At 46.4% G+C, this 17,187-nt stretch overlaps 1 protein-coding gene and 1 long non-coding RNA gene across 10 annotated transcripts in view; one reads left to right on the forward strand and one right to left on the reverse strand.

Moving 5' to 3' along the window:
• The window catches only part of Pde8b (phosphodiesterase 8B), a 234,210-nt gene that overhangs the window by 71,182 nt on the left and 145,841 nt on the right, over positions 1 to 17,187 (reverse strand). For all 9 annotated transcript variants that reach the window (XM_063281702.1, XM_008760670.4, XM_063281701.1 and 6 more), the window contains 3 exons: positions 14,524 to 14,583; positions 10,638 to 10,695; positions 2,141 to 2,229 (listed from right to left, as the gene is read on the reverse strand). In XM_063281702.1, the coding sequence (XP_063137772.1) occupies positions 2,141 to 2,229; positions 10,638 to 10,695; positions 14,524 to 14,583 (207 nt within the window). The remainder of the gene's footprint in view (positions 1 to 2,140; positions 2,230 to 10,637; positions 10,696 to 14,523; positions 14,584 to 17,187) is intronic.
• LOC134485577 (uncharacterized) lies at positions 41 to 17,146 on the forward strand. Its single transcript, XR_010063706.1, has 2 exons — positions 41 to 216; positions 16,896 to 17,146. It is a non-coding gene; the product is annotated as an uncharacterized LOC134485577 (long non-coding RNA).

The following is a 17,187-nucleotide window of genomic DNA, read 5'->3' on the forward strand; positions in this document are numbered from 1 at the left end:
GGCAAGCCCTGCTCCCCGGGTCACTGCTTCCGGGTCACTGCTTCCGGGTCACTGCCTCCGGGTCACTGCTTCCGGGTCAAGTCTGTTTACTAGTTTCACACTGATTTACATGAAGAGCCTGAGAATTTCACTCTGAGCCCAACAATGAGTGCAACTTTTCCAATCAGTTCCTGGCAGGGAGAAGATACAAAGTGGTAGCGCTCACAGCGATGGGAGGTAAGAAACTCACAGTTACACTGTGGTGAGACCATGTGAGCTTCCACACCACAAGCTCCCACACAGGGTAGGTCTCAGCAGCTCAGGGACCTGAAGACAGGGCTGGCATGTGTACTTGTTTCAGATCACCAGGCAGGCCTGCATCCTGCTTGTCAAGGTGTCCGAAATCTCCCCGAATGAAGCCCCAGTGCCAGAATCTGAATCAAAACACAGCCTAGCAGGGACCATCAAATGTTCTGTGTCCTAAGAACACAGAGCACTGATCATCTAAAATATCATGAGGGGTTCCTGGCCATAGCGATAAGGTGCTGGGTCACCTGCTTTTATTGTAAGAAATAAAGGATCAGACCGCAATGGAATCTGTCTTTTCTCTTTTTATTTATTGTAAGAACATCAAAAAAGCAAAGTACTAAGCTGTTTAACTCTCAATTAAAAGCAACAGAGGCTCCTAAGAAATACATACACTTAAGTACATTGTTAAAAAAGAACAAATTACCGAAGCAAAGAGAAGGTGGTGCTTTTAGAAAATTTGTATAAAGTAATCTGAAGCAAACATACAGATAAAAAGAAACCAAGGGATTTAACTTATTTAAACACTCAAAATGTCTTCAGTGCTGTTCCTTAAGTCCTTGAACTATTAAAATCCCTCAATATTAGAATCTCCACTGGTTTGGCATACTTTTACTTTTTAAAAATATTTATTTATTATTACTTTGTAGTGGTGTGTGGTGTGTGTGTGTGTGTGTGTGTGTGTGTGTGTGTGTGTGTGTGTGTGTTATGTATACTCATGGGGTGACAAACATGAATGTCAGAGGACAACTTATTGGAGTCATTTGCTTCTGTCCTCATTGGGGGGCCCAAGAGATTAAACTCAGCTTGGTGGCAATATCAACATTCTGAAAACAAACACACAAACAAAAGCCAAAAGCCACCACGTCCCCATCTAAGACAGTGACCACTTATATTTCCCATATCACTGTAATCACCTGAATCAACTACCCAGACTCGGGCTACCTGTGTCTATGGGTCTATGCCAATCATTCTAGAGATGGGAGGAAATTAGCTTGCAAACTACTCTGTCATATTTGGCTATAAAGTGAGCAACAAAGATTAAAAGTATCATGATGGTAGGGAGATTCTCTCTTGGACTTTGTGTTGGGCATGAGGTATGACAGGGTACCTCTTAGTTCACTAGAGAGAAAAGCCATGTGGGGACGTCCCTGAAGGATGCCAGGAAGCTCTTGGAAACAGATCTTTCCACAGGGCCAAAGGTATGAAGGAGCCTCCTGAAGCTCATGTTCTCTGGCCTGAAGAGGGCGGGTTGAAGAAATCGAGTTTAAGAGCAAGCCAGACCAGAGCCTGAGCTGAATTAGGCAGGTACTAGGACCCTGATATTCCAAGAGAGCCTTTAAGTTGAAGATGTTCCAGGGAGAGCCTCCCACAGGATGGAGAGCCAGTGAGATGTCATCTCTTAAAGCGCCACATATCCGCCAGGGGTCCTAAAACTATGCCATGGCGGCCACGAGCAGACGAAACTGCTACATAGCCCTCGTGACAGTTAATCTAATTCATGTATCATCTCCCTCGAATATAATGACTCAAGTAGGAATTTATAAGGTTGGGAGTCAGAAGCTGAAAAGTAACTTTCAAAAGTCTTGCTCTCAATATGATTAAATGAAAATCGAGCAGGATTTCTCAAGTCATTTTAAAACGGCCACACGTAGTGAAGGGCTGTCAAAAAGGACAGGCTGTTGACCTATTTCATTACATCTGGGGACTCCAGCTAAGGCATGGCTGTTGGTGGTGGCCTAACAACCTCAAAATCCCAGACGTCAGTCACGGATCTGTGAACCTCAGCCTATTGACAGCAAAGACTTTCTAAAGAATCCTTAACCTGGTGCGCTTGTCTTATTTTGCTACGTACCGTAATTTGAACTGCGAGCGAACTTCCCCGTGTTCTATTTGAATCAGTTCATTATAGCAAGCAATTATGCTGCTGTTCTCCATAAATCTCTGAAAAGAAAGCAAGATAATGCATAAGACATCTCCAATTATTTCTTAGAGAGTCAAACAGAGAAACCTCACAGTTGCTCCTGCCCCACCCCCACCCCCAGGTAGCTCATTATGCAAGACATCTTGTAAGTAGGAAGGGATGGCATAGAAAAACTGTCAAGGAGAGCGAGGCTCTTGTTCGAACCTCAGAGAAACAACAGAGCAGGTGAGGCATTCCGCTCAACCTCGATGGGGGAGCCTTCATTATGGGGAGTCACAGCAAGGCAAACACGTGAGAGCACAGTGTGCCGCCCCAGCTGCGCTAATGACTGAACTGTTTTAGCTTTGTCCTGGAACAGTCACCTGAAACTCAATACGCAGCATGCTCGTGCTGCAACGTACCGCTGACTCGTTTTCTATGGGAGCGTGTTCTCCCTCCTCCTGAATCTTTCGCGTGCCTAATACAGAGTTCAGTTGAAGCATCGGTGGGCTCCACAACAGAAGACAGACTATCGGGTGAAAAGCTAAGCATTTCTCTAAGAAAAAGACAGACATATCCAGCAAACACATGAAGGACGCCCAACCTCACCAGACTAGGGAAGTACAAATCGGAAGCAATAATGCGACCTCATCACACACCCACTGGGATAAACACGATAAAAAAGAAAAAGTATTAGTAAAAATGTGCAGAATCAAAGTCCCGGGCCTCACTGGTGGGGACATGAGATGGCTTAGACGCTGGAGAAAACAGTGTATGTGTTATTCAAAAGTTAAACCCTTGGTATATAAGCCAAACAACTGAGAATGGATACCTCAAGCAAACACTGGTAGGATCCGGTCCATTCTAGCTTTATTTGCAAGGCTAAAAGGTGGAATGAAGAGATGACACAAGTTTTGGTGTGTGCATCCAATGCAACTTTATTCAGGCATAAGATAGAAATGAAATACTGATGTATGCTACAACATGAAGAACTCTGTGTATCTAAGTGAAAGACCCCAAAGCCACATGCTACAAGCCTCCGTTTACGTGTACTATCTACACAGGTCTAATCCTCACAGACAGACTTCAGACTGACGCTCACTGGAGCTCAGGAAACAGGACTGGGACTGACTGCTTAGTGAGAGCTTGGGACCGAGGGCAAAGCTTTAGAACGAGAGGAGGGTAGGCATTGCAAAACATCGAGAATGTTCTAAATGCCACTGCATTGTTCACTGGAAAATGGTTTGTTCATCTTGATTAGGAAAAACAAAAGCTCTCACATATTGACAAGCCCTTAGTGGGTGAGCGAGTGCAAAAGACAAACCTATAGCCAGTCACAACCCAGTGAGTTATCAAAGAGCTGGAAAGGTGCACTTCATACTGAGCACAGACTGCAGGACCCAGTCAACAATCCCAAACAACTCATGTTTGCATGATTATTATTTTTTTAAGAAAGGTTGTGCATGGTGTTTTGCCTGCATCTATGTATGTGCACATTTGTGTAGTGCCCGCAGAGGCCAGGACAGGGTGTTAGATTTCCTAGAACTGGAATCACGGATGGTTGCGAGCCACCATGTAGGTGCTGAGAATTAAACTTGGCTCCTCTGGAAGAGCAGCCAGGGCTCTTAACTGCCGAGCCACCTCCCCGGTGCTTTCTTTACGACTTTTAAATTGAGCATGTTACCAGGTATAGGATATACAAGAAATCAAGCATCTCCCTCGTATGAACACGTGGATACTTTTATGAGAAATGAGGAAAACAGAAAAACACAGCAAATAAAAAATGGTAAGGAAACAGATTTAAGGGCAATTTAAGACTGAAGAAAATGGTTTACATTTTAAATCATAGAGAAAATACGTACTTTGCCAAGCTTTCCAAGCTAGCTTGCACACCAGCAAGCAAGCAAGCAAACAAATTACCCAGTTTCATTGGTGCTTCTCAGCAGCCAGACACATGGAGGGGAGAGTGCCAGACCCAGGTCCCTTTACAGTTTTCCTCCAGCCAAGTCAGCCAGAGGGCAAAAGCAATTCCTCTTTCATCTTCCGTCTCAGTGTGTGAGTGTACACACACACACACACACACACACACACACACACACACACACACACCTCTGAAGCAGGTGGTCTCTCCCTGAGGAATACCTCTAACTTTCCATAGGCCTCTTGTCCTTCAGGAGGAATGGGAGGGTCTAAGAAAAGAAAAAGCCACAAACCTGTGCAGAAGGGAAAGGCTCATGCTTTAGTCACAAAGCAAAGCTGATCAAGATTCCCAGCTGATTTGTTTGAGCTAATTTTGTATCCAGCCACTTTGCTGAAGGTGTTTATCAGGTTCAGGAGTTCTCCGGTGGAACTTTCAGGGTCACTTAAGTATACTATCATATCATCTGCAAATAGTGATATTTTGACTTTTTCCTTTCCAATTTGCATCCCTTTGACCTCCTTTCATTGTCTGATTGCTTTGGCTAGGACTTCAAGAACTATATTGAATAAGTAGGGAGAGAGTGGGCAGCCTTGTCTAGTGTCTGATTTTAGTGGGATTGCTTCAAGTTTCTTTCCATTTACTTTGATATTCGCTACTAGTTTGCTGTATATTGCTTTTACTATGTTTAGGTATGGGCCTTGAATTCCTGATCTTTCCAAGACTTGTATCATGAAGGGGTGTTGAATTTTGTCAAATGCTTTCTCAGCATCTAATGAGATGATCACATGGTTTTTTCTTTGTGTCTGTTTATGTGGTGGATTAGAAGCCTTCCTCTACCCAAAGGATAAATGGGCTGAAAAGAAATTAGGAAAATGACACCCTTCACAATAGCAACAAATAATATAAAATACCTTAGTGTGACTCTAACCAAGCAAGTAAAAGATCTGTAGGACAAGAACATCAAGTCTCTGAAGAAAGAAATCAAAGATCTCAGAAAATAGAAAGGCATCCTCCCCTCCCATCAAAATTCCAACTCAATTTCTTCATAGAGTTATAAAGAGCAATTTGCAAATTCATTTAGAGTAACAAAAAACCCAGGATAGCAAAAACTATTCTAAACAATAAAAGAACTTCTGGGGGAATTGACATCCCTGACTTCAAGCAGTATGACAGAGCAATAGTCATAAAAACTGCATGGTATTGGTAAAGAGACAGGGAGGTATATCAATAGAATAGAATTGAAGACCCAGAAATGAACCCACACACCTATGGTCACTTAATCTTTGACAAAGAAGCTAAAACTATCTAGTGGAAAAAAGATGGCATTTTCAACAAATGGTGCTGGTTCAACTGGAGGTCAGCAGGTAGAAGAATGCAAATTGATCCTGAACAAAGCTCAAGTCCAAGTGGATCAAGGACTTCCACATAAAACCAGAAACACTAAATCTAAAAGAAGAGAAAGTAGGGAAAAGCTTTGAACACATGGGCACAGCGGAAATTTTCCTGAACGGTACACCAATGGCTTATGCTATAAGAACAATAATTGAAAAATGGGACCTCATAAAATTGCAAAGCTTCTGTAAGGCAAAGGACACTGTAATTAGGACAAAACAGCAACCAACAGATTGGAAAAAGATCTTTACCAATCCTACATTCGATAGAGGGCTAAGATCCAATACATACAAAGAACTCAAGAAGTTAGACTCCAGAGAACCAAATAACCCTATTAAAAATGGGGAACATTGCTAAACAAAGAATTCTCAACTGAGAAATGTCGAATGGCTGAGAAGCACCTAAAGAAATGTTCAATATCCTTAGTCATCAGGGAAACGTAAATCAAAACCACCCTGAGATTCCACCTCACACCAGTCAGAATGGCTGAGATAAAAAACTCAGGTGACAACAGATGCTGGAGAGGATGTGAGAAAAGAGGAACACTCCTCCATTGCTGGGATTGCAAACCAGTACAACCACTCTGGAAATCAGTCTAGCAGTTCTCAGAAAATTGAACATAGTACTACATGAGGACCCAGCTATACCACTCAGGGGCATATACCCAAAAGATGCTCCAACATGTAACAAAGACACGTGCTCCACTATGTTCATAGCAGCCTTATTTATAATAGCCAGAAGCTGGAAAGAACCCAGATGACCCTCAACAGAGAAATGGATACAGAAAATGTGGTACATCTACACAATGGAATATTACTCAGCTATCAAAAACAATGACTTCATGAATTCACAGACAAATGGATGGAACTAGAAAATACCATCCTGAGTGAGCTAACTCAGTCACAAAAGAACACACATGGTAGGCATTCACTGATAAGTGGACATTAGGTAAAGAGCTTGGAATACCCATGATACAACTCATGGACCACATGAAGCTCAAGAGGAAGGAAGACCAAAGAGTGGATGCTTTAGTCCTACCCTGAAGGGGGAACAAAATCAACAGAAGTAGGGGGTGGGAGAGACTTGGGAAGAAGAGAGGACAAGGAGGGGAAAAAGAGGGGCAGAATCAGGTGTGGGAGGAGATGGAGAGATGTACAGAGGGTCAGGAAATTGAGCAGAGTTGGGTAGCAATGAGGGAAGCGAAACTGGGGGTAGCAACCAGAAAGTCTCAGATGCGAGGAAAGCAAGAGCCTCCCAGGACCCCACGGGGATGACATTAGCTGAAATACCCCACAAAGGGGAGGAAGAGCCTGTCGAGACCATATCCAGAGGTGAGGCATGGCCTCCCCAGTGGAGGGATAGCGCCACCCACCCATCTCCAAAATTTTAACCCAGAATTGCTCCTGTCTAAAGGAAATGCAGGGACAAAGTTTGGAGCAGAGACTGAAGGAAAGGCCTTCCAGAGGCTGCTCCACCTGGGGATCCATCCCACATGCAGTCACCAAACCCAGACACTTGCTGATGCCAAGAAGGGCTTGCTGACAGGAGCCTGATACAGATGTCTCCTGAGAGGCTCTGCCAGAGCCTGACCAATACATATGTGGATGCTCACAGCCAACCATCAGACTGATCACAGGGACCCCAGTGGAGGAGTTTGGGAAAAGACTTAAGGAACCGAAGGGGCTTTATCTGGCATTAATGGGAGGGGAGACCATTAGTCCTGTGAAGGCTCGATGCCCCCGTGTAGAGGAATGCTAGAGCGGTGAGGTAGGAGTGAGTGAGTAGGTGGGGGAGCACCCTCATTGAAAGGTAAGGGGAAATGGGATAAGGGGGTTTGCGGTGGGGAGACCAGGAAAGGAGATAACATTTAAGATGGAAATAAATAAAATATCCAATTAAAAAGAAAAAAAAAAAAAAGAATCACATCTGCCCATGTTTTTAGATGGGCGAAATCTGTCTCAGCCAATGACAGTTATCAGGGGTAGCAGACGAATTGCAGAAACGTGGGTTTAAATGATGCTGAGACGTTGGATTCTGACTCAGGGACATGCAGAACATCTGTAGGCTAACGATGTGGTGAACTGCTAACGTGAGCAGAGGGCTCTCACTAGAGGAAGATCACCCAGTCTACAGATTCTCCAAGCAACTTTTATCTGAAGGCACAGTTTTCCTGGGACACAGGAGCTCTTGGGAGAGTACCCTGTGACGTGACGTGGCTGGGAAGCTACCTCAGTAGTTGGACCCAAGGCAGAGTGTGGAGGGAACCTGCATCTGCACCTGTGCCTTTGTTATGAATGTACGAGCTATTCAGATTTTGGAGCCTGTTTCCTCCTCTGACAAAAAAAAAATGAAGGAAATATCAAATCCTTCATATGGTAAGAGAAATTAAGCAAGTCACCTGGAACCGGGCCTGATAACTAATACATTGTAGCTCCCTGACTTCCCACTCCTAAGGAAGCCTCTCCAGGGAGAAGTGTGGCTCACAGCTGTTAGCCCAGCATGCTTTCCACACTGCCTCACACACAGGGCCCCATAAATACTTGTTGAGAGGAATAAGCATCATTTCAGGCTGAAAACAAAAAAGAGGCGTACGAAGGAGAACGCAGAGCACAGCAGCTGCACTGGGCGAGATGCTAACTTCCACAAAGCTCAGTGTGGGCTGCTCACTCGACAGCCGGCCATGTGTCCAGTGCGTCACTGTCCCCAGAGGGGATGGCTGGAGTATACTGGCTGGCACAGTTTCTTCCCGGATCCACACTCAGGGATCACAGACTAATGTATTGGCTAGTAACACGGAGCCACGTTTCCAAAAGATGATTAAACAAATCAGGAATGGGAAAAAACTTCATAGAAGGCAAGGCCAGCATGTATCTCTGAAGGCATTTGGACAGAGAGTCAATACCGAGATATTTCTCCAAACAAGCAGGAGAATGTACACAGAGATCCGCCCCAGCTGCTTTGAGGACATGCTGTGTTTTCCTGGGAGAAAAACTGGGCTGGAAGGGAGCTCTCTAACCAGTTGGTGAATGGCCTTGTTCAAATCAGACCCAGCCCTCAAAATACCAGGAAATCCAAGACAGGAACTGACTTCCAGAGTCCCATTCACCATGGGTTCATTCACTGTGTATGACACATTTGGATCTGGGCACAGGGGACATTCTGAAGTAGTACAGACAAGTAGAAAGAAAAAAAAAAACCGAACTTTTTTCTTAAGAATATGTGTGTCTAAAAACTGGCAATCGACTACCTAAAGACTATACATGGACTGACCCTGGACTCTGACCCCATAGGTAGCAATGAATATCCTAGTAAGAGCACCAGTGGAAGGAGAAGCCCTGGGTCCTGCTAAGACTGAACCCCCAGTGAACTAGACTGGTGGGGGGAGGGCGGCAATGGGGGGAGGGTTGGGAGGGGAACACCCATAAGGAAGGGGAGGGGGGAGGGGGATGTTTGCCCGGATACCGGGAAAGGGAATAACAATCGAAATGTATATAAGAAATACTCAAGTTAATAAAAAAAAAAAAAACTGGCAATCGTTCTCCTGTCAACAGACTTCCTGTCAACAGGTGTGTGACCGCTGCCCTTCAGTAGAGAAGCTATCTTCTAGATGACACCAACCACAAATACTGTTGGAGGAAAGATCACTGAACAATTCTAAGGCCACTCCAGAGACCAATGGACAGCCTAACTAATAGAGCCAACCAGCGTGGTGGCAAGGTCATCCTTCAATCATATAACCAAGCTAACCAGGGAAACTAATTTTCCGGTGTTCTCAGAGTCCCAACTCACACTTGAAAAGGTCAGTGTGAGAAGGAGGTAGAATGGTGTGGTCCACACAGAGGATCAATAAAAACCTGTGAATAATTTCAGAGTTATTTCTCAGAAAAAATGTATGGTGTTTTTTTTTTAAATGGCAGTCATGTGGCTTCATTGCCAGCTGCCCTCTTGGCAGGTCTACATTTTCAAACTCAGAAGTGTTCTCTTACGTATCTACATTCAACCACTGCACAGAAGGCAAGGTTTCAGCATCAATGCCAAGGAAAGATGACAGACACAGAGGAAAGGGTGCAGGGTGCCTCGGAATGTGGCCCACTTCTGTGACACGTTCTGAACCAATGCAGCCTTCCATCTCCCACAGGGCTTTGCTTCTGGGCTGCAGCATGGCAGAGCACGGGGAGACCGCTTCACAAAGCAAGCTCCTGCTTCACCATGGTCTGCTACCAAGGTGGGTTTTCATTTCAAATCCAGAACAGCGACCAAGAACTCACAGGATCATCCACCTTGAGTTTAGGCTACTAGTAAGATCTACAGAGATCAACTTTGGGTTGCTACCCTATTTTTAACCTAAAGTAAAGCATTGTTTAAAAACAGAAATACATGTTCGTCATAACATTGTGAAGGGAAGGGCTCCACTAATTTTCTATACGACTGTGTCTGATAGTCACGCTTCTTTTTCCACTCCACTTTACTTAGAATTATTTCCATTGTTTTCTTTACATTGGCCCACACACAGCTTTGCTTTGCGATCCAAATCCTTTCCTTATAATCTTAGTTATTTGTCTGTATCTCTGCTTAGGATAAGCAGTGCTAACCTTTAAGTTGATATCAATGCTTTTCAGATAGTTATCCTTCAAATTAGAGACTTTTCCTCTTTTTTTCGGGTGCTAAATGGCAGTTCACAAGCTGTGGTCACCAGCAGGAGCCTGCCTCTGGTTTAAAATCTCTGGCAGGGTGGTGAGCACAGATCCCAAGAGGCGACTTGGTACGTCACCTTTAAAGGACCACACACATAGTGAGTCTAAGTGGGGAGGTGCCTCTATACGGGGCTACTCTGAGACTGTTGGGTTAGGATCTGATGTAAGAGGTGCCTTATTGTCTCAGTGCCTTGGCTGCACAATTGTGCATCGGCTGGAATTAAGATGATAAGAAGCGAGTGGTTCACTAGCACTGGCTCAATGGTACTCCATTCCAAGCCCAGTTGCTTCTATTCCCTGGTTCAGAGTTCCGGGGCCTGTTTCCAGTAATAACTATCATGGGTGCATGCTGGGCTCTCATGGGAGAGTCTGGCTGTGTGCTTGGCTGTTATGGGAGAGCCAGGGAGGCTAGAGAGAGGCATTCCGGTCCCCTTGTACATACCCGGTTAAAGCCTGCATGGAGAAGAGGAAGGACCGAGGCCTCTTCATGGTCATCAGATCTGCAGCAAAGCAGAAAATGTGGTCACTCAGCAGATACAAACCAGGATTCCTCACGCTGAAACATGGAGAGAGAGCAATGAGGGCCGTCGGCGGTCACCCCTGAGATGCTTCCTGAACAGCGGTCGTCCAAGGAGCACCTGCCTCCAAGGACACAGAATCCACATCTGTTTCCCAGATGCCAGCAGAACACACACAGCAAACAGAGCAACAGCAGTGTGGTCAGTGTCCCCAGCGCAGGAGTGAAATGCTCTAACTCTGTCTCGCCCTTTGGAGTTGGAGCAGATCTAAGAGGGCAGCCCCCATTAAAGGATGTGTCACCTATGCTGCTTATCACCAGGCTTCTGTCCCTAACCCAACTGGATGGACAACTCCTACTCCAAGGCCTATTTGGGCCCAACTCTCAAGGTGCCACACACACCTGACATTACAGTCTGTGGGAGCCTACAACCGAGTAGCCAAGAAGAGTCAGCATGAACAGAAGCACAGAAGGGAGGGAAACGAAAACTGATACTGTTGCCTGCTTCCGGATAAAGTTTTCTATATCAAGCCTGGAGCTACATGAGTTACAAAGGCAGACTGAGAACCAGCATGTCATGACAATGCCTGATAACTCAACTGTCACCATCAAGAAACTGAAAGAGGGTCCCTGAGACAGCCAGAATTTTGCATAGGGTATAACCCAGAAAGTCAGGGGAGACACATGAAGAGGGATTGGGTGGAAACGGCACAAGAAAACAGAAGGCCCCGTTTGTCCAAGGCTTCCTGCTCCCAGAGAAATTGTTTCCCTTACTTTCTGGTTTCCCTCAGTAAAAGAAGGTTCTGCCTTCTGTGAATGACACATCAGGAGAGGCATTACAAAAATTCCAATGTAATATTATTCTATTTCCTAAACTAGGTGGCAAAGATAAGAGGTCGCTTAACTTCACTCGCCAATGTGAGAAGAATTTGATATATAAAAAAAAAAAACAAAAAACCAGAAAAACCACAACATGCCATACAAAACCACTCCTAATGAAGGACTCATAAACACTTCGGACACGTGAAAAGGACCGAAGGCATTTTGGGGCCCCTGGAACAAGCCGTGGGAAGGGCTCTGTGGTGTGGCATCTCCAAGATGTCATGTCTAGGGCTGAATGATCCTGCTCAGATCTCTGAAGAAAAGTGGAGCAAAAGGCTCCTTTGTTCCTCCCTCAGTCTTTCTGGGATTAATCTCCCACCAGGACCACAGGTAGAAGGCATCGAGGGATGAGCCTCACAGTACAGTATTTCAACAGGAGGCTCTGATTGGCCCCTGCGGCCATGGCTTCCTCCTGTGCCAGAGGAGCCTACAGGGCATATATTTCCACTGTCCCTGGGCCAGCCTGCCCATGAAGACCCTACACCTTCTTATCAGAGCTATTAGCCTGTCCGCTCCTTGGTGGCAAAAATCTGTGCCAAACGCCTTAATAAAGCCAAGTCCAATAGGCCATGGTTCCTAATTAAGGTCTCAGTCTCTCTGAAGCTCATGACAGACATAAATTGACTACAACAAATTTTGCCACTGGCAAGGGTTCTAACTACTGTAGCACATGAAAGCTACTTATTTCTCTCAGCCAGTCCTTTCATTTTAAGTGTGGAACAATCCAAACTCTAAACCCAGCAGAATAATTTCTCATTTTAGGGTATCACTGTAATGATAGCTGGGCCAATCTTCTTTGCAGTTCAAAACCAACCTAAGCTATGCCCCGTTGTTGGTCACATGACAGTCCTCCCCAGAGCCACAGCCTCTGGCCTGCTGTTAGCCACTGGACAGTTCTCCTCAGAGTCACAGCTTATGGCCTGCTGCTAGCCACTGGACAGTTCTCCTCAGAGTCACAGCCTATGGCCTGCTGTTAGCCACTGGACAGTTCTCCTCAGAGTCACAGCTTATGGCCTGCTGTTAGCCACTGGACAGTTCTCCTCAGAGTCACAGCCTATGGCCTGCTGCTAGCCACTGGACAGTTCTCCTCAGAGCCACAGCCTACGGCCTGCTATTAGCCACTGGACAGTTCTCCTCAGAGTCACAGCCTACGGCCTGCTGTTAGCCACTGGACAGTTCTCCTCAGAGCCACAGCCTATGGCCTGCTGCTAGCCACTGGACAGTTCTCCTCAGAGCCACAGCCTACGGCCTGCTATTAGCCACTGGACAGTTCTCCTCAGAGCCACAGCCTACGGCCTGCTGTTAGCCACTGGACAGTTCTCCTCAGAGTCACAGCCTGCGGCCTGCTATTAGCCACTGGACAGTTCTCCTCAGAGTCACAGCCTACGGCCTGCTATTAGCCACTGGACAGTTCTCCTCAGAGTCACAGCCTGCGGCCTGCTGTTAGCCACTGGACAGTTCTCCTCAGAGTCACAGCCTGCGGCCTGCTGTTAGCCACTGGACAGTTCTCCTCAGAGCCACAGCCTACGGCCTGCTGTTAGCCACTGGACAGTTCTCCTCAGAGCCACAGCTTATGGCCTGCTGCTAGCCACTGGACAGTTCTCCTCAGAGCCACAGCCTACGGCCTGCTATTAGCCACTGGACAGTTCTCCTCAGAGTCACAGCCTACGGCCTGCTGCTAGCCACTGGACAGTTCTCCTCAGAGCCACAGCTTATGGCCTGCTGCTAGCCACTGGACAGTTCTCCTCAGAGTCACAGCCTACGGCCTGCTGTTAGCCACTGGACAGTTCTCCTCAGAGCCACAGCCTACGGCCTGCTATTAGCCACTGGACAGTTCTCCTCAGAGTCACAGCCTACGGCCTGCTGTTAGCCACTGGACAGTTCTCCTCAGAGCCACACTCCTTTTCTTGCAGTGGATTTAGCATCTCTGCACTCTCACACGACATTCTGAAGTGAAAACTGAAACCCTTCTGTTTTCCTCAGAGAGGAAAGACAAACCAGAGCATCCAGAGCCCTCAGCTTTTCTACTCATTTTTGGCATGTCATGGTGATGAGTAAACCTGTTTTCCCCCCATGAAGTGTGAGAAAACGTGCTAACAGCAATTATGTAAGAAAGGAAGAAAAAAAAAAACCTCAGTATTTCTGGAAACTTGGAAAACAAAGCCCTGGAAGCAAGTTCTAGAAGTGGCCGTCACGGCGCTGGTTCAAGCATTAGGCTACACCGTGTGCCTCACATGGAACAGTTATGCTAGGACGGGGCTGCTGCAGCGGGGCTGCTGCTGGGGTGAGCGCTGCTGGGGTGGGCGCTGCTGGGGTGAGGGTGCTGCTGGGGTGGGCGCTGCTGGGGTGAGGTCTACTGCGGTGGGGGTGCTGCTGGGGTGGGCGCTGCTGGGGTGGGCGCTGCTGCAGCGGGGGTGCTGCTGCAGCGGGGGTGCTGCTGCAGCGGGGGTGCTGCTGGGGTGAGGGTGCTGCTGGGGTATAGGTGCTGCTGGGGTATAGGTGCTGCTGGGGTATAGGTGCTGCTGGGGTGAGGCTGCTGCTGGGGTGAGGGTGCTGCTGGGGTATAGGTGCTGCTGGGGTATAGGTGCTGCTGGGGTATAGGTGCTGCTGGGGTGAGGCTGCTGCTGGGGTGAGGGTGCTGCTGGGGTATAGGTGCTGCTGGGGTATAGGTGCTGCTGGGGTATAGGTGCTGCTGGGGTATAGGTGCTGCTGGGGTATAGGTGCTGCTGAGGTGAGGATGTTGCTGGGGTAGGGGCGCTGCTGCAGTGGGGGTGCTGGGATGAGGTCTACTGCGGTAGGGGTGCTGCTGGGGTATAGGTGCTGCTGGGCAGGAATGCTGTTGGGGTGGGGGTGCTGCTGGAGTTGGGGTGCTCTGGGTGAGAGTACTCGGGGGAGGGGTACGCTATGGTGAGGCAAGGGGTGCACTTACGCTTGTGAAACCACAGCCAGGATCACTGTGTGCTCAGAGGGGTTCGTGGCCCGGATTGACCTGTAAAAAGAAGCTTCGAGTCAAAGCACTGACCTGCGCTTTGTTACACTGAACTATTCTGGAAACTTCTCAGCCTCGATAGTGGCACCAAATCAAATCATCCTTTAAGGAAAAGAAAAACACTCAGAACACACGTGAGACAGCAGAGAAAGATGACCCTATGGATCAGGAAAATATCTTTAATCTATTTATTCATTTGTTTGTAATTGTTTTAACTCCCGGACAATTCTCCAAAAGGTCAGGCTCGTCAGTTTTCTACTTCAAAAACTGGCAAATTCCATTTAAGTCTCTGATAGAAAAAGTTTTCCGACTCTCTTTTTAAAAGTATGTCAGCCCTACAGCCCTTTAGTGGTCAGACTGGACCTGGGCAGCTAATGAGGTTGGATTACCTTCCTCTCAGAACAGTAGATCATACAGAAAGCTTATCTGACAGTAAAAGAGTACTTGCTGGCAGACAGACAGACAGACAGACAGACAGACAGACAAGAGTTATTCTGTGCTAAAGATCATTCAGAGAGGGCGTTCCCCTAGTTCTCCTGTCAAGGGTGCTTATGTGCTTTAAAAGACCTGGGCATGAGCTGGGCTTGAGAAAGATTAAATAGTAACTGTGAATCCAATTTGCCGAGCTAGGGCCCCTGTAGGAGTTCAAGGTTTGTGAACCTTACAAGGTGTGCAGTGTCACCTAAATCTGACTCTAGCGTCCTCTGGCCAGGGCTTCATGAATTGGCTAAGCTTTTGAAAAAGAGCCATCTTCTGGAACCCACATGGGGGACAGCACTGACTGCATTAGCCATGGAGGACAGCACTGACCGCATCAGCTGTTACGCATGGTCGCACCTTCTGCTTCTCTAAGGATCTTTCTAAGACGACCCATTCATCACCATGAGCAGCAAGGCTAGAACAGTCCTGCTCCAACAGTGACCCTTATCACTTCTTGTTCCCATCCAACATCCCACACAGCAGGTTCCAGAAGACTCGGTTTACATTTAGGAGCCCACTGTATAGACACTCGGGAAAGTAGCTGTTCTGATCCTATGAAAAACTTACAGTGTCTGAGGAGTATTCTCCGAGCTCCAGGGAGAAGCTATACTTTCCACCCAGTGATGTGTCACGGGCATGCTCCTAGGTCATCTATGAGCCTGAACTTAGACAAGAGGCTAACTTATATACTGAACCTACAGAGCAGGGGCACAGTCTCTTGGCTTTCTTTGGGACTGACGCCTGTCTCTCTGGTTGCTTCCTGCTCTCCAGAGGAATTTGTGGTAAGAGGGACTTGGACTTATTCCTGGTGAGAGGACTTGGGGGGCATCTGGAAGTATGTAGGTCTGGGGTTGGTGTGAAAAAGGAAGGAAGGTTCAGTCTAGCTAAAATATCTGGGACCTAGGCCGGCAGATGACAGAAAGGAATACACATCTATCGGAGCATGTCCCCCACTCATTTCTGTGCACAATACTGCTGTCTGTCAATCGTTTAGGAATCTGACCACCCTCAACAGAACCAGTAACTGTCTGCAGATACACAGACACAACGTCCTTCTGAAACACAGACTGCCCATTGCTTTTCTGGTCAGCTATAACATAGGAACAGACACCGTGTCTCTATATCTAAGGGAAAAGGTAAAAATTGTCTAACCTAGGCCCTTGGGAACATGTCTTGAGTAATTTCACACCTGCACAAGAGCAGGAGTGTATGATTACAGAGCTACACACAACAAGAGCAAGAGAGAAACAGGACCCAATTCTACCCTGAAAATCATTCAGAAAGAAGGTATATTTTGTTCTTTGAGACAGTGTCTTGCTATGTAGCCCAGGCTGGCCTTCAAATCATAGCAATTGTCCTCTCTCAGTCTCCCACATGCTAGCATAATAGATGTGTTTCACTATAGCTGGTTGGAAAGAAACTATTTCTTAAAAGTAAACACACAACACACACACACACACACACACACAGAGGTATTACTAAGTAGGAAAGGATATCTATGGAGAAAGGCAAGATTTGAGACCATTTAAACACTTAAACACTGGCTAATTAACAAAAATTCTTTGGGAAAATGCAAGTCATCAAAAAATAGCAAGGCAATGTGCCTGTGATTAAAATTTTTTAATCCATTAATATTTTTATATACCAAAAAAGCTTTAAGAATCAATTTCTCTACTTATCTACTAATATTCAATAAAAGTCCAGCCCCGTATGTAATGTTCTCACATTAATTACTGAACCCTCCCTGGCTAACTTACAAGCATTCCACTTTAGCTGAATGGCTTAGTTCATGTTGAGTGAATTATTAAGACTGTGCATTTATTTCTGAACAGACAGGTGCCTGACTCCCAAAGTGTGAGCATTTCTACAAATGAGCAGGGGCACGGGCCCCCAGGAACACTCTGGTGCTGACGTGGCTGCCTTCTTCCCTCTGGGAAGCCTGCGACGGTATCTCTCCATCTGTGTCATGTATGGAAAATTTTGTTTCACACATTTCTGATGTTCATTTTGGGACAGAATAATGAAGTTTAAAATATCTACTTTAAATCTAAACTACGTGTAATAAAAACTGTGTGAATTTTAATGACTCTTTTATGAGCAATACTCCGGAGGGGCGGGGTGACC

The sequence above is a fragment of the Rattus norvegicus genome, chromosome 2 (assembly GCF_036323735.1).
Source record: "Rattus norvegicus strain BN/NHsdMcwi chromosome 2, GRCr8, whole genome shotgun sequence".
NCBI lineage: Eukaryota > Metazoa > Chordata > Mammalia > Rodentia > Muridae > Rattus > Rattus norvegicus.